The sequence below is a fragment of the Manis javanica genome, chromosome 10, assembly GCF_040802235.1.
Source record: "Manis javanica isolate MJ-LG chromosome 10, MJ_LKY, whole genome shotgun sequence".
Taxonomy (NCBI): Eukaryota; Metazoa; Chordata; class Mammalia; order Pholidota; family Manidae; genus Manis; species Manis javanica.
This window is the reverse complement of record NC_133165.1, coordinates 28,696,980-28,724,018: the sequence shown is the minus strand read 5'-3', so window position 1 is coordinate 28,724,018 and position 27,039 is coordinate 28,696,980. Positions and strand designations below refer to the sequence as shown.

General features: G+C 47.2%; 1 protein-coding gene and 1 long non-coding RNA gene across 4 annotated transcripts; one reads left to right on the top strand and one right to left on the bottom strand.

The window, feature by feature from the left end:
- Nucleotides 1-826: 826 nt before the first annotated feature.
- WIPI2 (WD repeat domain, phosphoinositide interacting 2) lies at nt 827-27,039 on the bottom strand. 3 transcript variants are annotated; one of them, XM_037008002.2, is made up of 13 exons: nt 26,760-27,039; nt 25,332-25,496; nt 22,937-23,019; nt 12,742-12,911; nt 11,376-11,472; nt 10,942-11,039; nt 10,420-10,512; nt 7,461-7,531; nt 5,159-5,266; nt 4,104-4,268; nt 3,180-3,287; nt 2,347-2,477; nt 827-1,510 (listed from the first exon to the last, which is right to left on the bottom strand). In XM_037008002.2, exons 1-13 carry the CDS (start codon nt 26,831-26,833, stop codon nt 1,398-1,400), a joined length of 1,476 nt encoding a protein of 491 aa, XP_036863897.1. In that variant the 5' UTR covers nt 26,834-27,039; the 3' UTR covers nt 827-1,397. The 3 variants fall into 3 exon arrangements, with proteins under 3 accessions (XP_036863897.1, XP_036863907.1, XP_017533751.1); XM_037008012.2 differs by having other exon boundaries at nt 25,332-25,611; nt 26,760-27,035; XM_017678262.3 differs by lacking the exon at nt 25,332-25,496 and having other exon boundaries at nt 26,760-27,037.
- Nucleotides 5,375-8,358, top strand: LOC140844026 (uncharacterized). Its single transcript, XR_012122104.1, has 3 exons — nt 5,375-5,454; nt 7,605-7,713; nt 8,184-8,358. It is a non-coding gene; the product is annotated as an uncharacterized lncRNA (long non-coding RNA).

The following is a 27,039-nucleotide window of genomic DNA, read 5'->3' as shown; positions in this document are numbered from 1 at the left end:
TTTCTGCCAGGCACAGCGCCCTCTAGGCCTGGACCCCTTGCATTTGGGCTGTCACCTGAGGGCCTGTCACCCACTGGAGAAGCAGCTTGAAGTCAGTCCCACCGCCAGCTGCCCTTTCCCTCGTAGAAGTTGCTACTGTGACCTGAATGGGCCCGTGACCCGTCCTCTGTCCAAACCCTGACAAGGTGAAAAGCAAGGGCAAACAGAGTATTTTTGCTATTCTATCTACTTCTACCTTTAACTGTTACCATTCCAAAGAGCCCAGGAAGATCTGACATCCTTAACTCCACTTAAATTCCCTCAAAACTTTTAAGTGCTGTGTGTCCTGTTTTGGAATGCAGAGTTTGAGGTATAGGAAGTAAATTCTGTACAAATGGGAAAGGCAGCCAGGCAGTCCTGGGGCTGGTGACCACAGTCTCTCATCACCTCACTGAGAAGCTTTATACATTAAAAGGAAAGGCACATATCACCCTGCACAGTTTCCACTACTTCTGACACAGGCAGGAAGAGCCAGACAGGCAGTGGCGCCCAAGGGCGAGGGGCACCTCGGGGACCCACCCATTTAAGCTTTGTGCTCTATGGGCACAGAACAGCTACAAGACCAAAAAACCCTACCATAGGTATTCAACAGGAAGCTTAAAATGAAGACCAGACAATCTAATCCCACAAGTGAGCCCACTCCCCTCCACCCTGGTGTTCCCAGTCTGCAAGTCTGCATGGGCAGAGGAGAGAGTTCTAGAGGCAGAAGGAATCCCTTCCAACACCCACATGGAACACAAGACCGGAAACAAAGTAAAAGTCCACCAAGGGAGAAATCCCAGAATAATCCAATTTGGAAAGAATTTAATTAACAAAATAAAATGGGGAACAGGGCCCAGGAAGGGCTCTGGGCAGAGGGGGCCCTTCCCCAGGCTGATGCATGCCCCAGCCCAGGCCAGCCCTGGGAGGGGCTCTTGGACCCACCGGAGCAGAGCCGCACTGGCCAGAACCGCTCTGCCTGATGCCGCCTTCACCTTGTGCGCGCTCCTACTATGTACAGATTTAAAAAACCCAACAATTGCAGCCTGCTGTGAAGCGGCTTCTAGCTCTCCTAGGCTGGCTTGGCACACTGATGCATGCAAAGCAAGGACGTCCAAGGGCTTCACCAAACAGTTAATTTTGGCAAAAAGAAAATAAACAGAAAGCTAAAATTCATAAGCAGGATTAAAAGCTACTGAAGTGGAAACAATGTATTTCTCAACAGTATGGAATGAAACTGCAGCTACTATCTTTTTTTTTCTTTCAGAGTCTTTGCCACCTTCTCCCTCAACTCAGGTCAGAGTTCATAGCAGCATAACACGAAGTCCTCTGTCAAGCCAGCGTTCTCTGCTCCAGGGGCCAGAGTTCACAGGTCAAGTTCAATCTGTTCGCAGAATCATGGGAGGATGCTCACTGTCCTCCTCCAGCCGCAGGGCGCTGGCCTCATCTTCCAGACAAGCGCCACCTGCTGCCCCCAGCTCATCTACGTGGGCTGCAAAGAGAGTGCAGTCAGCCTCAAGGCTGGGAGCAGAGAAGGCAGGCCCAACACCCATGCTGGAGCCTGGACTGGGGGACACTGGGGTGTCTGTAACTGCAGCCCATACTAAGATGGAATTTTAATCTCTATTATGACTAATGAGCTTTTTGCAGCCTTAGGCAGCTCAAGATAAAATAATTTATTATCCCGAACTCATAAATATCAAAAAGAGCTGCCCAGTAAATAGGGGGCTTCCTGATGAGCAGGCTGTAAATTTTCCTTAGTGAGCAGGGAGAATGGAAATACCTCTTGAAACAGTTATGTGGGATGCGCAACAACACGAGACACTTGGTGCCTCTGTGACCCGAAGGGTCGCTTCGTCCCCATGATGGTGAGCAAGCAGAGGCCCGTGTGGGGGCAGAAGGATGGGATTGCTCTGCTGAGGGCAAGCCAACCCAGCGGCGGGAGGACACGGCTCACCTGGCTGCCTCTGTCCAGCTGCATGCGAGGCCCTGAACACAGCCCACAACCCGTTCACTGCCATCCTCCCCACCTGGCAGGGCCCTGGCGCCATGAGGGGACTGTGTGCTGGCTGAAGGAGCATATGGGCAGGAGGGAAACACCGAAGATGTGTGCAGCAGTGTCACAATGGAAGGCGGTGTGTCAGCTGAGAAGCTGCAAGCTAGGGGAGAGGTCGTGTGCACCCTCAGCAGCCTGAGCCACATGACGGCTTTTTCTTCAAAGAAGAAAATTAGTTCAGTCTTGAGAGGCTGTGTGAGACCAGTTTGCTAGAGCCTGCCTCTGCCTGCTGCATGCCCAGTGCCACACGCCCAGCCGTGTCGCTGCCTTACCAAGCCTCGTGGGAGACGAAGGCACGTGAGCCCCTCTGGCAGCAGCTGTGCCGTAGGCCTGGGTCACTAAGGGACAGTCCCGCGAGGCGGAGTCTAAGATCTCGTTGGTCGTCTCCATGCTGCCATCCAACCTGGAAAAGGCAGAGAAAAACGGGATAGGAAGGAGAGCCGGGGTGTGACGACACTGCCATGGAGGCCTGAAGGGTGGCCTGCAGCCACTTGTCTGATGGGCACTCATGTTACACTGTGGGAATGTTTAGATGGGTGCCCCATGTACCAGCACACGCGGGTGTTTACACGGTAAGTGATGAAAGGAAGCTATCCCTGCAGAGACAACGTTACTGCATCTTTAAGACTAAGGATCATAAACATAAACAGAATTCACTAAAGAAGACCTCTCCCACTGCCACCCCAATTGTAAGTGTTATAGCATCACTATTAGAGCTTTTGGATCATTAAAAAAAAAAACCAGAGGTAAAACAGAAAATCCAACTGTGAGACTGCCCAATTAAGAAATATTAATTCCTTTTTTTCAGAGAGAAGCCTGTACCTATGGTGAGGTGGCAGGTTCTCAAGGCCACAGGTGACGCCATGCACGAAGCGGCAGCTTCAGCCAACACCCAGGCACAGGGCTGGGCTCCCCAGAGAAGCACAAGGGTAATGGTGGTTGCTTGTCCTGCAGCTACTGGGCTGGGATCCCGGCAGGTGAGGGAGAGTAGGTGTCTGCAGCCACGTCCCACTGGGAAGGAGGCTGCCCCGGGCATGTCCCTCCCGGCCACAGGCCTGATGGCAGGCTGACCACATAGCAGGTGGTGGGCAGGGGGCCGGCTTACTTGTGCTGCTTCATGAGAGTGCACTCGCCCCCTTCCTGGGGGTCCAGGTTGTACATGTATAAGTACCCGTCGGAAGCTCCCACCAGTAATCGGGGAATCTTTTGAATTCTGTGAGGATAAAAGCAGTCAATTTTAGGACCACGACTTTTACACCGAGTCACTAAACTAGCAACCTCGCACTGAGTGTGGCCAGGGAAGAATCCCTCTCTCCCCACAAATGGGCACAAGCTTAGCTCTGTGGGCGGACGTACTCTCTACACATTAGAGCGCACGGTCATGTGCGTTGCGTTAGGAGGTCGTGACATCAAGGCCTTAGGTGCGCTTGGTGCAGGGACACTGATGCCCATGTAAGAGAACAGGCAGGAGCACGTCAATTCCATGGTTTCCCTGATCACTAAGGGCAGATGTTCTCATAAACCTTTCCAACTGTGTTAGTTGGATAAAAGGACTTAAAATAATGTATACAAGATCCATGGACTCACAAAGGCGTGTTATCACTATACTTCCAACAACCTTTTCCCGCACAGCCCCAATGAGGCTCCCTGTGTGCTCTGCAGCTGTCTGTGGAGCTGCTCGGAGAGCCTTGGACTATATGAAACTACTGGTTTTGCAGGCTCCAAAGGGCTGGATATTGGTAATCTCACAGGGGTTTGACTTAAAGATATTTGTCCATTAGCACTCTAAATATTCTCAGCAGAAACAGAAAGAGGAAGATTTCTGGATCAGAACACTGCAGAGAAAGCAACCCAGTTAGTAGCAAAGGTGCCCTTTGTGGTTTCCACCAGTTCCACGTGAGCAGATTATTCTTGGGCCAGGAGAAACATAATGGGACCCCCCCACCCCACCAGTCTGTCTCTGGTGCTCTGGGACTTGGCTGGATGTGCACAGGCAAAGGGGAGGGAGGACAGGCCTGGCATTACTCACGTGGCTAGCGAACAGATATTTTTGTGGCCACAGAAGGGCAGGCGGACTGTGGCAAAGGCTCGGCCCTGGGTGAACATTTCTGTCACTTGGGACGGCAGGTAGCTGGTGGAGGCCATGAGCACTTTCCCAAAGTACCCGGTCCAGGTGGTGGGCTCCTCCTGAGGCCTAGGAGGAAACACCAGATCCGTACAGCCACTCTCTTCCCTCAGGGAATGACCACGACCCACTAACACAGACGCAAGCATCAGCCCTCAAACTTGCGAGAGAAATTTCCCACGCTTAGGCAAAGGGGTGCAGGAAACAATGACTTCTCGAGATCTGGGGACATTACATAGTGCAGGCATACTCTGGGAAAGGCTGGAAGTGGCCTCTCAGGTTTTAGAATCTGGAAGAGCAACATTCCTCCCAAGTGGCCATGTTTGATTGCTGCAAATGATCAGGGTCCCCGACTCTGCAGCATATGTGAGGACATATAGGACCAAATTCATGATCCCCCCCAGATTTACCAGGAAATCTCTAGAAACCTTATGACCAGAAATCTCAAATTGTTATTTTCCCACAGCCTGTTTTTATTGTCATTCATCTTGTACAATTATCCAAGTTATCTTAAATGCTCCTTTGAATAGGACAGAATATAAATAAACGATACTGATCCTGGTGGGATGCCTTTTTAAAGTTAAGAAAAGAACCACCCCCTTAACCACATTTATCTACTGCAGTAGTACATAATTAAGTCAACTGCTTTCAAAATAAAAACCGCCCACGTCAGGCTGGAGGCTGCACTCCCTCCACTGGTGAGGACCCACAGACCCTGGGCTCTACCCTTCCCGCCCCCTTCTGCCGCTTTCTTCCTGCACACTTGCACGGTAGAACATCATGGTAATGGGGGGAACCCGTGCTACTGCAGGGCCTGCATCTGGTAACACTGCCAGTTCCAGGGTCATCATGGGCAAGAATGTCTAAGGACAGGACAGTGTCCATGCTGACATTTTCACCCAGTCTGTGGAGAGAAGTGCTCTGTATTTTTAAAAAATAAATGTATCCTTGCAACTCACTTTTCCTTCACAGTCTCGAGCTTGAAGATGTGCACAGTCTCAGTGTTGCTGGAGGCCGAGAGGAACATGCTGTCCATGCTGAAGGCCAAGGAGCAGATGCTCACACACCTGGGGGTGAATGGTCACGCCGTCACCCCAGACACTGGGGAGGGCACACCACAACCTTCCACTGGGGACCTCAACTGATGTCAGGGGATGAAGGGCCCCATGACAGCACACGGGTCTACTGGCATCTTTCTTATCCCTCTCTCGACATCAGCTCAAAATTCCTCCTTAAGGACAGAAAGTGTTTGAAGGTAATACCAAGTAAGAGCAACTTTTAAATTTTAATGTGTCTTACACAGCCAGTTTTCTTTGTGATTCCAAATAACAAAGGGAATCAGGACTTTACTAAACTATTTCTAGCTGAATTAGGCTAGATTTATAGCACTAACATTAGTAAAAGAAAACCTAGTAATTTAAGTTACAGCAATTCTTAACACCTAAGAGGGTATATTGGCAATCTTGGTGATGTTTAAGAATATAGCAAAACTTTCATTTTCAGCATGCTAAGACTCTACAGTTTATCTTAGAAATCACTGTAGAAATCTTGCAGCCATCAAATACGCTGGCATGTCCTTGTAACCCTAGAAACACAAGGTACGTTTAGTCTTGCCAACAGTAAGGGGTTCTAGTTAATCAGTACATATTTGCTTATAACATACCCAGCACTGAACTAAGGCCCTGGTGATATGGCTCTGGCCTCAGTGGGGCTGGTAGTGGGGTGTGTGTGCAGGTTCTCCATTTGCTGCAAGCAAAGGAACGCTAAACTCTACAGGCAGAAGGTGCTCCAGAAGCCCGGATGAGGGGATACTTGTGTGTGACAGTTGGGGAAGGCCTCCCTGAGAGACAGAAACTTGAGGCAGACTCAGAGGGTTCAGGCTTCAGCTGAGTCATAGACATGACCTTCCACGACCTTCCAGGCCCAGGACCCCTGGAGACAGAGGCTGCTCTTCTGAGGAGCTGAGCGCGCAGCGTGGCTGACCTGGGAGTGGCGGGGGAAGAGGAATAGGAACAGAGCATAGCTGGGAAGGACAGTGCAGAGGCCTCATAAACCCGAGTCAGGCATCTGGAGCTAATCCCACAGACAAGATGGGGCAGAAAGGCTCCAAGTGCGGGTGTGCTTGAAGTATACTGACACCCCAACAGAACAACCTGGGCTAACGTCTGAAGAATGCACAGCAAGGGCCAGCAACAGAGACCAAGGTGGAGGTGTAGTCAGATGTGCTCTGAACCAGCAGCAGCCAGGCGCCGGGCAGCCAAGAGTCTTGCTGCCCAACCGGGTGAGTGAGGTGAGAGGAAGTGGCCTGGGCTGCACCCAAAGGGCGTCATGGACACACGACATGGGGTCATACAGAAATGGGTGCGAGAGGAGGAGATTCAATAGTGGCACAAGACGCCCAGAACGGTGTGGTGACTGACAGGAGAGGCTGGGCAACTGGCTTTGGAGGTGGGACACTACAGCCCATGTGTGCACCTGTGGGGAGGAGGCTGGAGGCTGGGGGAGAGGCGGCCAGGACAGAGGGTGGAAGCCCCTGGGGGGGTAGGGAGGAAGGGGAGGCTGGCTGACAGCTCCAAGTCCTGGGACTCCTCCTGCGAGCCTGCATGCCCCAGGGAGGTAGGTCCTTACAGGTGCTTGCGTGAGATGGGGACCAGAGCCTGAGGTCAGGTGGCACTCAGCATGGTCACCCAGCTCCACGTGGGGCCCAGGCATTTGGCCCTGAAGCCCGAGTCTCATCTCTTCTGTGAGTTCTGGGGCAGAGGATCCAGGACTAACTAGGCCATGTTCTGCCCTCCAGAGTGAGGGTCAAGGAAGGGGGTGATGAGGGGACCCCGCAGGGCCTGCCAACGGACGGGAAGTGGGCAGTTCCTTGAGGTGACGGTTTGGTTACCCCATGTGCTGGGGTAAAGGGGGAGCTGGGGAGCTGGTGACATGTTTCAAGGTGGAGGACAAGGACAGCAGTGTGCTGATGAGGTCAGCTTGTTCCTGCATAGCTTCAGGTGGCCTGGGGCTGCCACGCTCATGGGCCATCTGACCACTGCTTAGACGGGATCATGGACAAGGGAAACCCAGTTTGCTTGATAAAAATGTCCCTTTACTTCCCATGAGGCTGTGAAACCCCACCTGGCCATCCAGCTGGGTTGAAAACACAGGGAGTGTTAACTGGCATTCCCAGAGTTTCCCACTTGTTGGGCCAGAGCACAAAGACCTGAAATCTAAATGTGAGCTCCAGAAACAATTCTGGAGATTTAAATACATTACCTCTTAACTCCTCTCCGGAACTCAAAGAGTTTTTGTCCCTCTGGAATGGAAAATACTCTAATCACAGTCCCCTGAGACAAGGAAAAAAAGAAAAGAAAATTTTAACCAAGTAAATACAGACTTCTTCTATTTCCATCACACCAGGCCATTAATGAAGTATGTGGTGGGCTTCGCAGTGACAGCTCACTCCAGGCCCGTGCTCCCTGCACCCGCCCCCGCGCGTCCCCTGCACACCACCTTCACAGGTTTTGCTGTAAGTAGACCAGAACATTCCCCTGTTCCGTTATTTACTTTATGTAAGGTCTTTTCTTTAAATAAACCTGCTTTAACTCACTACTTATTCTAAACAGTAATAGCCTTGAAGTCAGATGGGGAATATGACAGTTCTAAGTCATTTGATGTTTAAACTATTAAAAAATGAACTCTTTAACCAAGTTCTACACAGGGAGCACCATCTAACTTGATGGTCTGAAGTGGCCTCACTGACATCCTTTTCTGCCACTTGAGTTACTGATCAAGAAAACCGATTAGCTGGAAATACTACTTAATTGCCAAAAAGGAATAAATCCAAACTTCCCAAATGGTAAGACCTACATTAAGAAAACATCTATGACTGAGACAAAACGAACACAGGAATACACAGAGAGCACCTCCGTACTTGGATATGAATTACTTTGTAGATGTCAATTTTCCCTACTGACCCTCTACTTCCACCTCCCCCAGCTGATCGGGATGTGTGGACAGAGGCGACAAGACTTGGACATCTGGGAAAAGGACAGCCAAGAAGGTGAAAATGAACGGTACTTTCAATATCTAAACACTAGAAGAACATCAGCAAGCTGTAGTAACAGAACGGCACAACAGAAATGGTCTACGGACAGCCCAGGAAACCTTAAAACTGGTGGCAATTCAAATTTGCAGGGTAGGCATAATCAGTCAACAGCTAATCTCAGATCATGTGAACTGTAGAAGGTTCAAACTGTTAAACATAAAGACCATTAAGAATGGCCATATTTATAAATGGAAAGAAACAAAACTAAACTATTAACAACCTAAACGCAGACCACCACGAATTGCTTAATAAATTATGGTAAATTCATACAATGGATGCTGTACAGCTGTTAGAAATCAGGCTGCAGATGAAATGGATTTCCTTTCTAAAGACAGAGATTCTCTCTGAATGGAAGGACACCAGCTGAGTTTGTAACTCCTGGCAATCAGAAGGATGAAACAGTGCATTCATGCATGCATATGCGTGCACACATACTCACACAGCTGAAGCTTTTAGATTTAGAAGTATTTCTGATGGCATACCTACTGGGTAATGCTAATTAAGAGTTGTTGGTCACAGCCTGACTGCGGGACCTTGAGAGCAGGACTAAGCCCACCCCTCCTGGTGTGGCCCCAGCACTAGTACCCACAGGGCTAAGGCCACTGGCTAGGGTCTAATCCCTTGAACTGTGAGGATTCTGTTTTAAAGCAAATGTTAAGTTTGTTCTCTGTAGTCCAGAACAAAATTACTCTACTTTTACTGGCCTTAAAATTCTATAAAGTGCTTTAGGGACTTTCTAAGACCTAATACAAAAACATAAAGGTAAGACTTTGATTAGGGGGACAGCAAAATTTCATGGCCGTTTGGTTACTGACAAGGGAGAAGAAGAGGAGGCGAAAGTGCAGTAGATTAGTGGTGTTTAAAAGCTAAGTCAGGCTTCGAGCCCGAGCCTCTTGCCACGACCCACCTGGGTGACCCTGGCCAAATTATTTAACCTTTCTGAGCCCTCAATATAAGATGGAAAAATGTTTACTTTGCTGAGGGGATCAAATGAGGTCGGGAATATAAAGGACCTACATAATTAATGACATAAGTGATCCATAAACAGTAGTGTCATTATTCTAGAAACTGTGTAGGAGGGTCAGGAACACAGACACATGTGGGAAAGCTGAAGAAGTGGCTGACTTCTTTCTTACTTGGTTGGCTGGCTCAAGGGGAGAGGAGACTTCAGATGGGAGCTATTTTAATTTAGGTTTTTAGTGAGAAAGCATCAGAGTAAAATTAAGCATCAAGTAACTGAAGAGCAGGCACCAGGCTCAGGGGAAAGGACCAGCCAGAGGACACCCGAGCGGAGGATGAGCAGAAAGACCAGAGAATGGGGCTCATACGGAGCTGAGAGGGGCAGTGAGGGGACACGAATGCAGCAGCCGAGTGGGCAAGAAGCCAAGGACCTGTCAGCATCAGGCAGGCTGGGAGAAGAGAGACCACCGCAGGGGCCTGCTGGAGCCACACTGTCCTAGGGGCAGAGCTTCAAAAGGCGCTTACTTTAACAAAGAAAGTCTTCCCAACGAATCTCCCAAGTTAATAGAGATGCACAGGAAAGATTTACATATGAAACTTATCTACATGATTACCTATGTTCTAAATACAGAAACATCAATGTCCTCAAAGGGTGATGTTCAAGTAAATTTCAAGTAAATCACAGTTAATACTGTATAGCCCTTAGACGTATTTTTTTTTACTTAAAGAGTATTACAGTATTATGCAGAGTGCAAAAGAGGAGAGGATTATAAGTTATACATACAGTGATTGCATTTTGTTAAATAAATAGAAAAAGAATGAAAGGAAGTATGTCGAAACATGTCAGACCAGCTCTGGGGAGAACAATGTCTCTGTTTCTGGACCCTCTTCATTATCTTGGGAGTTCTCTACCACAGCCCTCATTTAAAAGCATGCTGGGCGAGCCCAGAGTGGCCATGCGCTGTCATCTCCTCTGCAGGGTCCGTTCTCCTGCTGCCACGGTGGACGGCCCCACCGTCAGACAAGCATGCTCCACTATAGCTTGGCGCCAGCCAACAAGCAGTCACTCTGTGCGGGCGCTCCTTGGTAACCTGACTGTGTGGGCAGAATGCAGGAGTCTGCTGAAACCTTCCACCTAGCGTCCTTGGGAGCTACAGGCTGACGCACCTTCTCAGATGCAGTAGCAAGCTTGGTTCCAGTGGCGTCGAAGGCCAGTGCTGCTAAAGGACTGTCATGAGCTGGGATCATGTTGGCAGCTCTCTGAAAGAGAAGACCAACATGGCGTGACTGCCACACAGCGAGATGACACGAGCACTGTCACCGGTCCTTGGGCTGAGGACGCCACTAGCCATTACTGGGACACCACTGCAGGTCACAATACCAAATCCACCTGATCTACTGGGGGCGGGGTCCAGGGAAATGCTGATCAACCCTTAAAAAGAACAAAGCAATTCACCCATAGAATGTTTATAGTTTTCTCCATTCATTCAAACACTTGTGCTGCCAGAAGCACAGTGCTGGGGCACACAGGGAGGTACTGGGGGTGGGGGACCCAGACTGGCTTTGCTGTTAAAAGGGGAGCAGTGAAAGCTGTTGCTGAGACCTGGAACCAGGCTGTCAGAGGCGCCCCACACTCATGTCAGAAAATAGCTACATCTGAGAGCCAGCCATGCACACAGGGAGGCTCACCAGGTTAATGGTGTCGAAGACCTGCACCTCTCCGATGGTTGCACTGCCTGGATACGCCAGGTAACAGTTGTCATTGTTTATGGACAGTGCACACAAGCCTGTGAGGGACAGACACATAGAAGACAATCACAGGGTTAGGTTGAGAGGGTGTCTCTTCTAGTTGTCAGACATAGTTCAGCATCTACCTATTAAGAAATCAAGCAGAGCTCTGCCGAAACTTTCTGAAGCCCCACCCGGCCCACCGACACCCTGGGTGACAGCAGAACTGTACCAACAGACTAAAGGCCTTTGGTGGGAACTGAGCAGTAACCTCAAAACTGGAAGCTGCCCAACCAATGATCTATGTGGTCACAATGCCATCAATTAAAGGAAGGGAGCTGGGTTTAAGATCAATACTTGTTAAAAACAGGACTCGCTTCTCACAATTAATTTACCTGCAGGGTTTGGGGGTGTCTCCCGGATCGTATGCAGCACTTTCATGTCCCGAATATTGTGTATGTAGAGAGACTCCTCCAAGCACACTATCAGCCTCTAGAAAAGAGACGAAAGAGAAAACCAGTCACAAGGAGCTGACACAATGCATGCTCCCCACCTGCTGGATCAGGACTCGCCTCCTCCTCAGCCTCCCCACAGATGGGGTGCCTGAGGCCGAGGATCCGGCCTGTGTCTCCCAGGCTGTCCCAGGGCATGTGCCCATCTACTGGTAAGTGGTGCACAGTGCCAGCTGCTGCTGGTGTCCTGGGCCCAATTACAGAAGCTGGTAAACTGTAGCTGAGAAAAGCGTGGTCTGTGTTCTGGGTTTGTTTTTGCTTGGTGCTCAGCCCTCCCCTCGTGAGACCTCGGTGGAGTGCCGAGGACAGGTCTGGTGAGGGCAAGTCACTTTATAAAACTAGTGTTGAGTGAAGCATAGCAAGGAGAGAGTGAAACCCAGGGATGTTTTAAAGGGATAAAAATTCACTCTGCACTCACTTATTTTCTAGGTGGCCTAAGTTCTTGCTCTATTTTAAAGAAAACAAATGTACTTGTAGCTCACGTGTCAAAGGATGATTTATGCCAATAAGTTGGCATGTGTGCAGTGCTACATTGGTACATTAATGTATATGTGTATGTTTTAAGTTCAAAAAATGTTCAACATGTTACACCTCTTAATTTCCCATCTTTCCTAGCATTATCAGTTAATAGACCAGTTTCTAGTTCCAGGCCTGCAGCGGGCCTCCTCTCTGCTTCATCAGTCACCAGTCAGGACCCCACTAGCTGCAGTCATGTACATTCCACATTCAGCTGCTGCATTAGTCTTCTCTGCATCAAATGCTTGGCTGTAAACAAGATGCTGAAGGATCGATGTTAAGGACAGCACTGTACTTGTGAGTAAGCAAAAGCCATGAGATCATCCCGTGAAACAAACTCAACTGCTCATCACCAAGTCTGCTGCCTGGGCCAGACATTCTTGTGAGTTTAGGGAAACATTAAAAAATTTCTTTATCTTAAAAAGTTAGCTGTTAAAAAAATAGGTAATAGATTTTTAAAAAGAAGTGTTTACAAAAGCAGATGAAAGCTAAGCAAGCTGGGCCTGGACTGTCCAGAGACTGCTGGGTGTACAGAGGAGCCGTGAGGCTCACGTCCTGCAGAGAGAGAAAACGCCTGGTGGGGCAGTGGGCTGAGAACAGTGGGGGTGGGATGGAGGGTGAGAGGCCAGGAACCAGCTAGAGAGGAAACTGGCAGGGCAGCAATGGTCAGAAGCTTCACGGGGACGCGGAGCCTGGCCAGGCAGTGTGGTTGCAGAGGGCACGCCGGCCTTACCTGCCGGTTGAGCCTCACGGCCAGGATGGTATTGGAGTAGCTGTAGTTGCAGATCTCCGTGCCTTTCTTAAAGTGGCAGACTTTTAGCTTCCTAGGAGCTTTGAGGCTCACAATGGCCACTAAGCTGCTTGAGAACAATCTTTCCACGATGCACACATCTTCAGTATCAGCTGGAAGTAGAAAAAAAAGTATCCATGTCAACAGGCACAGTCTGCACGCAGGCATGTGTGCCCATACACACGCGCGCACACACACACGAGTGTAGACTGTAAAGCCGAGCACTGCTGCTTACAGGATGGGTGTTTGGTGACTGATCTGGAACAGGGGAAGGGTCCCAGAGCACAGCAAAGTGTGGAGGTGAGCTCTGGGGGCAGACAGACCAGGGTCAACTCACTGCTTATGAGCCACAGACACGCCACTCTCCAGGCCCCGTGTGGAGGCTGCCTCTGTCCTTCTATCTCATGACCCTATTCACTTCCTCCCTGGCAACCAGCCATCACAACCTTGCCCATTTGCTCCCTGGATGCTCCTTGCACACCCTCTGGTATGTGTGTCCACGTGGACAGGAGCGTCATTTTCTTGCTTGCAGCCGTGTCCCTGGTCCTTACAGCAGTACCTGACATGTGACCAGTCCCCAAATATTCTTTGAATGACTCAACCTTTGTAATTCTTTTCCTTGTATGTAAAATGGGGATCACAGCTACTCTACAGCCCCACCAACAGTCAGGACTCTATAACCATTATCTCCCTCTCCCCACTTACAGGGGGGACACCATTACTCAGAAGATTGAGGGTTAAAAAGAAGATGCGTACAGCACCCTGAGCAGAATGTAGCAGGTGCTGTAGACCTGCCATAGCTGTTACTTGCTGCCCACCTATCTCCACTGACAGCCCCACACATCCAGTCTCTCTTTACTCCCACTAGTAACTACCTGGGGCAAGTTCAGATGCAGAAGCAAAGAGAATTTGGTAATGTTGGAAAATCAGAGGCGAGTCTAGATTATTCCCACATGCAGCCTGTCTTTATCCGTGCTACCCGGGTATGGCTGTGTCAGGTAATTCAAGCATTTACCCCATTCATTAACTCAACAATGGTCTGAAGTCACACCCCATCGGGACCTGAGCAGGGCACTGGGGACAGAGAGAAGCAGACAGGTTCAGCCCTGGACATTCTGACTACTTGGAACCTCAGGAGTGTTCCCACCATAAGTAAGAATGCCCCTATGTGAAAATTCACACCAGAGAAGGTGAAGTTACTTGAAAGGATTCCTTTCAATAAGCTGTGTTACTGGATTTAAAGGGGGTAACTTGAAAACACACTTAAGTTAGTTTAGAAACCAAATTACTAGTGGAAATGAAAGAATTAGCTCTAATGGTCCCTGTTATTGAGACACAAACTATTTCTAGGAAAATGCCTGGCATCAGTCATTTCACTATGGCTTTGAGAGCCAAACATGTTCAGTGCCAGACGAGGTACTAACATACCAGGTGTTGGCTCAATAGTCACAGCCAACATGATGTAACACACAGTTGTGAAGGAACTGCTTAGATTTTGCTCTTCGTTAGGATGGACTAGGTAGTAAGGTCAAGGGCATGATTCTAAACTCTTTATATGTTTGTAGTCACTTCTACATCATAAGCACAGTTTGCAGCAAACAATCCTTTATTCAAAAAGAACAGATGCAAGCCTGAAGCTCTGCTGCCTGGCAGCATCTCAGCAACGCCGATTCTTCCAGAACTGGCCTGCATCTCAAGGGCAATGAGGGTAGGATCTTGGCCAGTGTGGTCCTAAACAGAGTCCCAGCAGACTTTTTTTGTAAGGACAAACTGATCTTAAAATCAGAAAGACAAAGGATCTAGAGTATCCTACACTATCTTGAAAAAGAACAAGGTGGAAGGGCTTACACCATGTTATTTCAAAACTCAGTATAAATAAAGCTCTGGTAGACCAGAGCACGTCACTGATACAGATGACGAACAAGGTGACGGAGAGACCCACACTTACAGGACTGTTTTCAGGCACCAAAGCAGTCCAGTGGGGGAAGAAAAATCTTTTCAACAAATGGTGGAACAGGACTCCATTAGGAAAAAAAAGTTACCTTCACACCATACATGAGAATTAATTTGAGAAGGATCATTGAACTAAACATAAAAGCCGAAACTATAAAGCTTTCAAAGAAAATACTGGAAAATGTCTTAATGACTGGGTGGTATTCAAAGGTTTCTCAGAAAAAACACAGAAAGCAAAAATCATAAATGGAGAAAAAAAAAGATAAATTGAACTTCATCAGAATTCAGAAGGTCTGCTCAAAAGACAAGTCAAGCCATAGACTGGGAAAAAATATTCACAAAACACATCTACAAAGCACTGGTATCCAGAATATCTAAAGAACTCTGACAATTTAGTAATGAAAAGACAAATATCTGAATTTAAAAAGGGACAAAATATCTTATCAGACATTTCATGAAAGATAGACAAACGGCCAATAAGGACATGGTGTGTCCAGCATCATTAGTCGTAAGGGAAATTCAGATTAAAACCACAAGGAGGTGCGATATACACATCAGAATGGCTAAAATTAAGACTAGGAACACCAAATGCTGGTGAGGATGTAGAGCGATGGATTCTGATCCTGCACTGGCAGGATGGGATGGCCGGATGGCCGCTTGGGAGAGTCCGGTGGTTTCTGAGGAAACAAAACACCCATTCTGCTGCAGGACATCTACCCAAGATAAATGAAAATGTATGCCCACAAAAAGACCTGCACAAGAATATTTATGCCAGCTTTATTCTTAATAGCAAAAAACTGGAAAAAGCCAGGATGTCCATCAATAGGGGGGTGGACAGTCATACACTGAGCAACTGAGACAACAACAATACGGATAAATCTCAAGCACATCACACTGAGGACATACTGCATTTATGTGACGTTGTGGAGCAGACAAAACTAATCTATAGAAGAAAAAGCTCAGAACACTCCTGCTTGCTTGGTGGGCAGAAGGGAGCTGAGACTGACTGCGGTGGGGGGAGCATGGCCGATCTTCCTGGAGTGATGGGAAACCTTGAAAGGAGTTCAGGTCATACAGATGTATGATCTGTCAAAACACGGAATGTTTACTTAAGATCTGTACATTCCAATGTATGTAAATATTACCTCAATAAAAAACACTGAGCTCTAGTGAGTGATATTCATGCTGATGTATTTAAGGGAAGGTGTGCAGCTGCCTGCAATGTACCTGTAATGTGGAAACACAAAATAATATGGACTGATGGACAGATGTGATAGGATACATGCAGTACGTACAATGCTAAGAGAAGACTAGGTGGTGGATATGTGGATGTCAGCCATAAAATACTTTCCACTTTTCTCTGTTTGAAATTCCCACTAATAAAATGGTGGGAAAAGAAAAGGGGGGTCATTATTCACTTGCTAAAATGCAAGTGCAGAGAACGTCAAGAACCAATAGGTTAGGGTTTTTGCTCATCTTTCCCACTCAACTGTAAGTATGAAAACAATTTTTGTTTTAGAATTTTAAATATTGGGGTGGTGCTGTGTGGAGGCAGTAAAGCTACATTCAACTGTGATATTAAAGAAAGAGAACAATTAACAAACCTCCACATACCCACCACCTAGATTCAACAAACACTAACTTCCTGCCACTCGGCGCCAGCAGTTTTCTTCTCAAGCTGCAAAGAGAGATTCTCCTGTTGACATTTCAGCGCCAACACTTCAGCAAGGCTTCTACATGAACAAGGGCCTAGGAAAGCATCTCACAGCCTTTAACAAGACTGAGAGGTGCCGTACACGAGAACAGAATCAAAGCAGACCATATTCAGTGTGAACCCCAGCACCAAAGTACTCGAAGGCCCCCTGGAGAACGCTGTGCACACTGCTCAACAGGAGGCCTTTTGAGCACCCTGCAGATGTGAGGCAGATGCCTGGGAATACACGAAACGTCAAGGCTTCGTGTGGAAAAAAGACTAAATCCAAGGCCAAAAAAGCAAATATCCAGAAGAAGTATTTGCAGCCCACAAAAAATGGCTTATTTTCTTTAAGTCAGTAAAAGACAAATAATTCAACAGAAAAGCAGGCCAAAGGAAAGAAACAAGCAGTTAAAGAAAAGAAAGCAAATGACTACAGGAAAGAAAACAGGGTTCCATTCTGGCTATGAGTGAAGAAATGTACAAAAGGCAAACGAGCATATTTTCATCTCAGACTCATAATTATCAAAATGTCTGATGATGCCAGTGCTGTAGGAAGTAAGGCTGTTAAAGGGCACAAGTCAGTACAGTCTTTTTTAAGGGCAGCGTGGCAATACCCATTGATTTTAAATGTTTACCCACTGATTCTATCTTTCCAACTCTGGGAATGTATCCTGTGGCTGTCCTCACAGGGGGCCCAGCAATGGCACTCCTAAAGGTACCTACCTGCTGACGGGAAATGGAAACACATCCACATGGTCATAATGGACACACAGGTTCACAGTAGTGTTATTTGCAATAATAGCTAAGGTGCAGAAACAACCCACACGTCCACGAACAAAACATGGTGTTTCCATACCATATAGTATTACTGAGCAACAGAGAGAAATGAAGCAGTGATATGGCTCCAACATGGGTGAATCCCGAAAACATTCTAAGTGAAAGTAGCCAGTTTATCTGAAATGCCCAGAGGCGCTCATCTCTGGAGGCAGAAGTAGATTAGTGGCCGCCTGGGCTGAGGTGGGTGGAGGGAACTGGGCGGAGGGAGGTGGGCAGTGACTACAGATGGATCGGAGTTTCTTCTAGGGGTGATAAATGTTAAAATCTGGATTATGCTAAATTGTGCAACTTGGTGAATATACTAAAGCCCACTGAGTTGTACACTGTAACCAGGTGATTTTCATGGCATAAAAATTTTAGGTCAAAACAGCTGGTAAAAAGAACCGATACAGAACATTGCAGATATTTGAATTCTGGCCAATATATGAAGATTTGATGTATGACAGACACACAGGTTGGCAGGGACTCTAAAATGGGCGAGACAGAGGGCAAAATGAGGTGTCAGGGTGGAGCCTCCGTGGGATGGGCTCAGAGGCCCTGATCCCAGCACACAGGCATGGGCTTCCAGGGGTCTCTTAAACCGCTGAAATCATATACTCAGTATCTGGTGGTCTGGGGGGACAGCTGTGACTGTTGTCAGATCCCCAGAGGAGCCAGGAAGCAGAGCCAGGCCAGGGCCCTGGGCAAAAGGCAGAGGAACCATGGCCATCCCAGAGCCAGCACACACTTCTGTCACTCTTTCAGTGATGACGACACAAGGGGCTCACTTCAGAGTTCTTTCAGGTTGCAGGGCCAACCTGCCTACGTCTTTCCAGGACTACACCTCTCGGAGCGGCCTGTCTTACATGCTGTTAGGGGGTTTAAGCTCATCACTGCTTCAAGAAGTTAACATTTTTATATCACATTCCACTCCCAAGAGAACTTTCCACCAACACGTAAACACACACAGACCTCACACACCCAGAGTGGACACTTCCCACTAAACTGAGGTGCATGCCGCTCAGCCTCCCAGTAGACACTGGTGCTCGGTGACCGGCCGGTGCTGGAGGGCTCTGCAACCACACAAAAGGAAGAGAAACAAGGCTGCGAGGCTGCAAGTTTGCACTCACTCCAGGTGGCTTGTCACCAGGACCCCAGCGCCAGTGAGCACTGGGCTGACAGTGAGGAGGTGTGAATGCCATGACCTCCAGTGCCTAAGGCTTTGCTTTCCCCACCCATTCTGGTAGCCTCTGCCTGTTTCTGCCACACCTTCTTCCTAGAGATATTTTTCCCCAAATTTAGGAACTACTTCCTTTAAGAAAGAATGCTGTTTGCCAGTGCTGTTCAGAGCTGGCAGTAACACTTCCATAGCAGGAAGAAGGCATTCAGCAACTGCTGTAATGGGGCCCTCCTGTCGGAGGTCTGCAGCGCTCCAGGGCGGCAAGAACTCAAACTTCCCTCACAACAGGCTGAGGCACAGAGAGGCCCCTGGGTTTCTCTCCTGTGAGATCTATCACCACGAGGCTCACTCAAGTTAGTGCTCCAGCCAGTGCACAGTCTGTCAACTCAGAACGGTGTCAAAAAGTACCACTTCTCAAACTTTTAGATGCAGGTGATGGCCTGTAAAATCAGTGATGTTACTTTCTAGATAAAAAGTGCTGTCCATCCCTGGAGGCATTTCTATCATCAAAGTAGGCTCTGGTCACTTTTGCTGAGGTAAGAACAGGGTGCTTTTAATTTCAGAATTGACTGCTTCATGAGGTATGTTTTCCTAGCTCAGAAACTTAAAAAATGCAAAGATATACAATGTAGAATGTGAAAAAGCCAACTCTTCATTCTAAACTTCTGAGTTATTTTATAAATAACTTTACATTCTTTCTTTATTTTGCTAGCAGGGCAGGACTTCGCTGCAGCAGTGTTTCAGGGGCGAGACCACACACCCGCGCAGTATGTATCTTCAAACAAATGAGGGGCGTCCAGACAGAAAGGAGAACAGAACAGATGGGGCGCACACACCCAACGAGCATGGCATGCACCTCAGGTTTTGCAACTTTCCTTTAGGGTTGAAATCACGGCGATAGAGGTAGTTAAAAAAAAATTCTTCCACTGCTGTTGGGCAAAGGTTTTTTGTTTAGATAAACAAAAGAAGAACACACAGTTGTCAATCTTGTTCTCACGACCAGCTCTGGCTCATTCCTTCTGTAAGGCCAACAGGGACTGAGAGCAGAGGTCTGAGCTTACAATTACAGGGTCTGAGGGCTGAGCTGGTGCTGGGCCTGCACGAAGTGCCAAGGCATCAGTGATCTGCTCTGAGTCTGTTGGTAGAAAATGCCAGAAAACAATTTTGGCTCAGTAGCTAATCTGTTTTCTAAGAGATATTCTTTTATTTATTCAATAAAAGTATATTAAAGAAGAAATGTAGATAATGTTCTAGGAGCAAAAGAATTGAATAGCTTCAGTTTAAAGAATTAACCCTCAGAGAGTTCTTTGTCCATTTCATCACCTATTTTGAAGGGCCACAGGTCACTAAGAACAAAGAAATCTATATACCACCTCAGCATGTTGGGCAGTAAATATCCACTCTTTTTAACAACACAGTCAAGACATCACATTTTGTTCCATCTAAAACCTTCGTAAAATGAGACACCAAAAACCAGTAAATAAACTTCAAGGAAACGGACTAGTAATTAGACCGATTCAGTTCTAGTAGTAGAGACCAGTTTGATATTCTCACACCTTTTCCAAGCACTGGGTCTCTGAACAGGGAGAAAAATTCTGTGATTTCAGCAGATGACTCCAGGCACCACAGCAACGATGTGCTAGCACAATTCAGTTCTCCTTTGGATGCAGATTAAACGAACATTCCAGTGGTTCCCAAGAGTCCAGGGGAACCCCTTTTCCAGAAAGGGGGCTGGCCTTCCTTGAAAAAGTTCCACAGGGAACTATCCCTGCAGAATCGCTGAGGCCCACTTGAGATGAGCTGACACACCAGTCCACAGCTGTCTCACCCAGATCCCCCCTCCCAGCTCACACCAGGAGAAAGGCTGCTGGGAGATCCGGAGCAGGTCTGTGGATGACGGGAGTAGAAGCGGGCAGGCGGCAAGAGGCGCACCTCTGAGACCTGCTTCCCATGGTCTCCCTACGAAGGGCCAGGCTGCTGGCCTCTGGGGGCAGCTTTTCTGGGGAAGGCACACGCTCAGCTGACAGAGGCGAGGGGTACCTGAAAAGCCTCTGATCTCCGGGTGGGTCCTAAGAACTCCAAGAAGCGGCACAAAGAACAACCTTTTTCTTTTTTTATATTAACTGAGGTGGGGTGGAGGTGGGGTGGTAGGGGGATGGTATTTATTTGATGTGTCCCCAGTCTAACATCAGACACATAACACATTTACTGATTCTCTGTCTTCCTCCAGTAAATGTCACAAGAGCAGGAACTTTGTCACTAGTGTATCCCCACAATCAGGAAAGGGCCGGCACGGAGCAGGTCCTCAAAAATGTGTCTATCCATGTCAGTGGGCTCAATTTCCCTCTTCTTAAGAGGAATTATGTGGAAAGAAGAACTCCCAAATGACCACCAAACCACTGTGAGAGCACAGTGAACAATACTGGGTCCTCAGGAAGGAGACACTAGCACTGTTAACAAGGAAATCCAATTCCCCAAACTCATGGTCGTGTAGTTAATTAAAACACAGCTATTCACTCTCTCCCTGAATCCATACCCAATGTGACAAGTACACCGCGCATGCTGAACTCAACTCTCCATAACCAGGACTCTCATGGATCAGGCCCCAGACAGGCTTCAGAGCTGCTCATTATGTCCAGGGAAAATATTTACAAAAAATAAAATATTTATCTGACAAAGTACTAGTATATAGAACACAAAAAGAACTCTCAAAACTCAACATTAAAACAAACAAACACAATTCAATTAGAAACACGAACAGACATTTCACTGACGAGAATATACAAACAGCAAATAAGCACACTAAAAGATGTTCAACATCATTAGCCATCAGAGAAACAGAAATTAAAACCACAATGAGATGGTACTGCACATGTCTATCACAATGGGCACAGTAAAGAAGAGTGATGACACCAAATGCTGGTGAGCAAACGAGGAGCTACGCACTTGAACGTCCCTGGTGGGGAAGGAAAATAGTGCAGCCACCTGCAGAAGTTTGGCAGTTTCTCTAACACACACACACTAAGACCAACCAACCAACCACCATATGGCAACTGCAGAACCCAGCAATCGCACTCTGAGACACCCAGCCCAGAGGACCAAAAACTCAGAGCCATAGGAGATACTGTACAAGAATGCTCAGAGCAGCTTTATTTGGAACAGCCAGACCTGGAATCAGCCCAGATCCAACAGGTAAGTGGCTGTAGGTCCATCAACCCCACGGACTACTGCTCAGTAATAAAAAGGATGTACTGACACAGCAGCTTGGATGAATTTCCAGGCAATTATGCTGGACAAAAAAAGCCAATCTTCAAAGGTCACATACTCCCATTTATGTAATGTTGTTGAAATGTTAACATTTTAGAAATGGAGGACAAATCAGTGCTTGCAGGGATTATGGACGGTGGTGGAGAGGCAGGTGTGGTGGTCCTGGAATTCTCCAGTGTCTCAAATTTGGTGGAAACAGGAATCTGCATGGTGTGAGGACTGTACAGAACACACACACACACACACACACACACACACACACACACACACACACACACACACACACACACACACAGTACAGGTAAAACTGGAGCAATCTGAACAGGGACGAGGGATTCAATGTCCATCACTGTTGCTATCCCGGTTGTGAGACTGTACTACAGTTTTGCAAAATGTTACCACTGGGGGAAAACTGGGATAAGGGTGGAAAGGATCTGTATTATTTCTTACAACTGCATGTAAATCTACAATTACCTCAATTTTTAAAGAAGTGATATTTATAAAAATAATAAACCAAACATAAGCTCATTTACACAAAACCATACACAAAAACCAAAGAACATCTTTATGTGCATGTGTTTATATAAATGTATAGAAAAAGGTTAATACATGGGAACAGTCCAAAACTTTCCATCATATTCTCCCTAGGGGGAGAAGTCTGTATCCACTACTAGTTATTCTGCAAGTTCGGTTGTGCTCACAGACACACCCAGAAACTGGGGTCTGGAGACAGTCATCTGGAGTCTTTCAGTGAGCAACTGAGCAAGAAGAGTTCAGGGCCCTTCCACCATCCCACACTGCCTCTGACACAGAGGGGACACAGTTGCCCTAAAATGACAACTGAAGAAAAAAGATCATTCCTATGGGGCTGATGCTTTCAATTTCAGGAAACCCTTTATAAAAGAAACCTAAATGGTTTAAACAGCATTAAAAAGGGGAGCAATTACAGAGTAACACACGTAGTGTGTTGCCATGTACTGAAAAGGACAACCTGCAAAACAAGCACTTCTGTAGGTATAAGTATGCAAACACACAGGGGAAGACCTGGGAGAATGTGCACACAGTGTCATAGTTTTCACCTCCTGGCAGGACTGAGGGGACAGAAGAGCTCTGGTCACCGAGTATTTGGATTTTAATCACAGTGCTTGAATTAAGAACGCATTCCAGTTCAAGTGTAACAAGTGTCTATTTTTTTAAGAAGGGGGAAAAATAAAGCAAACACTTACTGCATTCATAGATCTGTTCCAGCTTATCCACAGAAGAAAGGGAGAAAAATTTATAACCGGACTTACTACCAACAGCTAGGGACCTGCAAAAGAGCCAAATTCAGAAATAAGAGCTGATGCGTGTAGACAGTGACAATGCACAAACTAGCTCCATGGTACCAAACAGTAGACGTCAAGTTGGCCAAAAGTGAGCACAGATAATTTCATGTAGTTTAACCAGGTCCATGGTGACTGAGCAGAAAAGAGGAAAGCGACAGAGGAAGATGCCACACCTCAGTCAGGAAAAGGTGAATGAAGGTCAATAAAACAGACATTCTTATCTAAAAATCTAAAGAACTTTAAAGAAAACCTTGACATATAAATGGAAGAAATCAGTCCTAAATTAATGAGCCCTCTAAACTAGTGGGGTTCTTCAGGTGACTGGATGTCCGTGCACCGTGTATGGAGAGTCCAAAAGCTGAGTAAGCTAACAGTCTTGATGTTAAAGAAAGAGTTTCACCCCAAGTGGATGATGGTATCTTTTTGCATTTCGGCAGGGCTGTAGCAAACGCAGTTCAATCCCTATGCTCTGCTGTGGCTGAGCAGTGGTGTGGAAATAAAACAGACCAAAAGGCTGACTTTGAACCTGGACCTGAAGGCTACACAGCTGCTCTTGAGGAAAACGCTAATGCTCACTTGATATCCTAGCCTGTAAGATTCTCCACTCACCACCCAACCCCCATACCACTGCTTTGGCCAGGAGGTCTGGAGAGACTTCAGGGCCCCCAGACTCCCCAGCACAGAACAGTGACATTAAATGAAGTATTTCCTCATCAGAAGACGACCACTCTCCAGACTATGACCATCCAAGGGAGGGAACAAGCACACCTTCAGAGGCAGGGGGCAGGCGCCGAAGACGGGGTGCTGGGGCCCTGTTGTACTTATTGTCTGGGACAGCATGAAACAAATGGAGGCAGAAGACAACTGGCAGACTACAAATAATGAAGACTGACATTTCATACCATGCATATTTGTATACTTAGATGGAAATCAGCGCTGTTTAACGACCATCTCAACTATTAAAACTTGAGACTTCCAACTTCCTTTTCACACATATGCAGAAGAAATATTTTCCAAAAATAGTTGCCACATCAGCACTATTAAATTTTCAATTTTGTAATTGGTTCGTCTTAGAGGTATAAATAGAAACAAAACTCCTTCTACCAGCTCATACAATTCTTTCCAAAAACACTTCACTATATTGAATTAATTATATCAATGAAATAATTGGGTATTGTTATGTGCAAATATTTTGAAACGTAATCAGGGAACCACAAAAATACAAGAATATCAATACAATAGAACCTCAGCAGCCACAATTTTGGGAAATGGGTGTTGAGGAAAACACTTTACAGATAACTAAGGGTTGCTATTTTAAGCACTAAAACCTTTCTCCCACCTTTTCTGATTAAAGAAAAAAAAAAGCCAATTCTTATATTATATGCTTTCCTGTGTTCCTGACACAAAGGGGACAGCAAATTCTTAACATTTTCCTCACAACCCTAAACAACTTACGCTATAATATAGTGACTGTCAGGCCCTAAGGGCACTGAAGGCTGTGTGTGCCTCTGCCAAATGGCCAGACTGCAGTGCTGGGGCTTTGGAAATACTCTGCATATTCTGTTTGGCTAACAGTTGTCACTCTTCCTTGTGACCCTCCCACCATCACTAATGGCTCTTATTACCCTTCTAATTTTTGTTGACTTGGAAACCCAATCTCTAAGCTTAGAAGCATTACATACAAAATAAGCTTCTTCCATGGGCAATGACGCCTTGGTTAATTAATGACAACCTGGATTCTGAGACACCCAGGTTCTCAGCTGTAATCCCAACAGGAAGAATTTGTTAAAACTGGGCTTTGCTGGTTGAACATAAGAACTTTGATGTTTTTCCAGATACTGAGAAAGTGATTTAGGATATTAATAACTTTAACTAGAGTTTCAATCGCATGGTTTACAAAACTGATTGTGCATCCTAATCATTAAGAAATGTATGCAAAAATATTCTGATTATTTTTGATATGTATATATGATAATATGAGTATATACTTTACTAACGAAGGTAGACATTTTTAAAGGGTGGTATTAAATAGCAGCTTTGATATTTCCAACTCAAACATCAATGGTCAGGTTCACACCCCCCTTTGGAGATTCTGCTTTTAGTAATTTCTCAGGACTCACTGACACAATGGCAGGTGTGTTAATGGGAGGCATACGAACAGTATAGATTAAGTATGAGATTCCCTGATAATCTTATTCATAAATGTTTGTGGTTTTTTAAAGGTAACACAGTAAGATCTTTTATTGACAACGGGAAAAACGAGCAAATCATAACAGAAAAAAGAGTATTTACTGACCCCCCATTCCACTTCCAAACCCTGCCTTCATCCAGGCGTGGTGTCAGCATCTGAAGGCCCTGCTGCGCCCTCTCGAGACAAGGCCTGCGTCCTCCACCATGGCAGAGAGTGCAGCTGGGCTGCTTCTCAAACATCCTGAGCCAATCCTCTTCATTTACGCCATTTCTAGAGCCAAATTATTTTTGTTGTACTGGATTTTGGTCACACAGGACACTATGATATTTGGTAATTCTACTCTTTAAAGTATGACTTTTAAATTCACTGTTCTCAAAATTCCACCCTGTGGGGAGAAAAAATTGCATGGCAGGTTGCAAAACGCCTGGAAGAGAATTTAGGAAACCTATATTCCAGTCCTGGCCCATTCCACTGTGAACGACTGTAAGATCCAAGGGCAGCTCTGACCTTTCTGAAGTTCCAACTATTCCTCAACTGTAGTTGGAGAAGGTGACCTGCTCCCTTCCAACTCTAAACACACTCTTATTGTGGGGCTGCCTGCACTAGTTTCACAACTTGGGAAGGGCTGAGCACCTGCAGCGCGACATTCCACAATTAACATTCAACTCAAAAAATAACAAAAAAACCCCTCATTTTCTACTTTGCTGATTCCAATTGGCCACTAACAACTCAACCAACTACTAGTATGAAGCCAATGGCCCTCTCGTCCTCTTACATCACTTCCTCTGATTCACTTCCCAGGATGCCTCTTCCCTTCCAGCCCCAAAACTCATCCTTCCTTCTCCAGAAACCTCATCTACTAACTATTCTCACAGGTCACCCCACAGTCTCTGAAGAATCAGCTCCAAACCCACACAGGTTTGGAGGTACAGCGTTCCAAACCGTGGCTGGCATCAAAGGCCTCCCTGTCCCTACGGGTGGCCCATTCCCTGAAGCAAAACCAAGACTCCTGAGGTATTTCCCTGCCACACCCCCCTTGGTTCAGTTTCTCCAGGTCCGAGGCTAGAACGATTGCTAAATTTGTTTCCTGTCCGGGAAGGACATCAAGGTTACCTGCCAAAAGAACAGGGAGACAAGAAAGGAACATAAAGGTAGTAATGGGACCCTAAGATAATGAGACGAAGAGAAGGGACTGAAGAGGGGACAGATGGTGGAAGAGCGTTGAGGAAGAAGGGGGAGGCGGGACAGGAGGAGGAAACCCACGCCCCCCGCTCCAGGGGCGGCCGAGACAACAAGCCTAGCCACAAAGCTCTGCCCCAACTGTGTGAGAAGTGGGTCCGTAAAGAGAAAGCCTTCCCGTCGGTGGGTGAAATACCTCTCCCTCTCCATCCCCGCGCCAAGAGGGCGCAGCTACAAGGCAGCCCCCTAGGCTCCCCACGGGGGCGCCACGGCCCTGACCCCCGGCGCCTCCTCGGCTCACGCCCGCCCCGGCCCCGACCCCCGGCGCCCGCTCCGGCCCCCGTCAGGCCTTACGTGTTGTCTTGGTTGAAGTTGGCGAAGAGCAGCTGGCCGGCGCCGGCCTCGCCGCTCTGACTAGCCAGGTTCATGGTGGGCGCGCGGTGGGCGAGAGAGCTGATGGCCCCGGCCGGGGACGCGTGCGCGGGAGGGTAGGGCGGGTGCGCTCAGGGTCAGCGCCGGGGCCCGCTCGCCGCCTCAATCGCCGAAGCTCGCTCCTCGGGGACCAACCGCCGGCTCATCCCGTCCCCGCTCTTGTTTATGCTCCTGAGCCGGGACGCTCTGCGCGCGTGCGCGA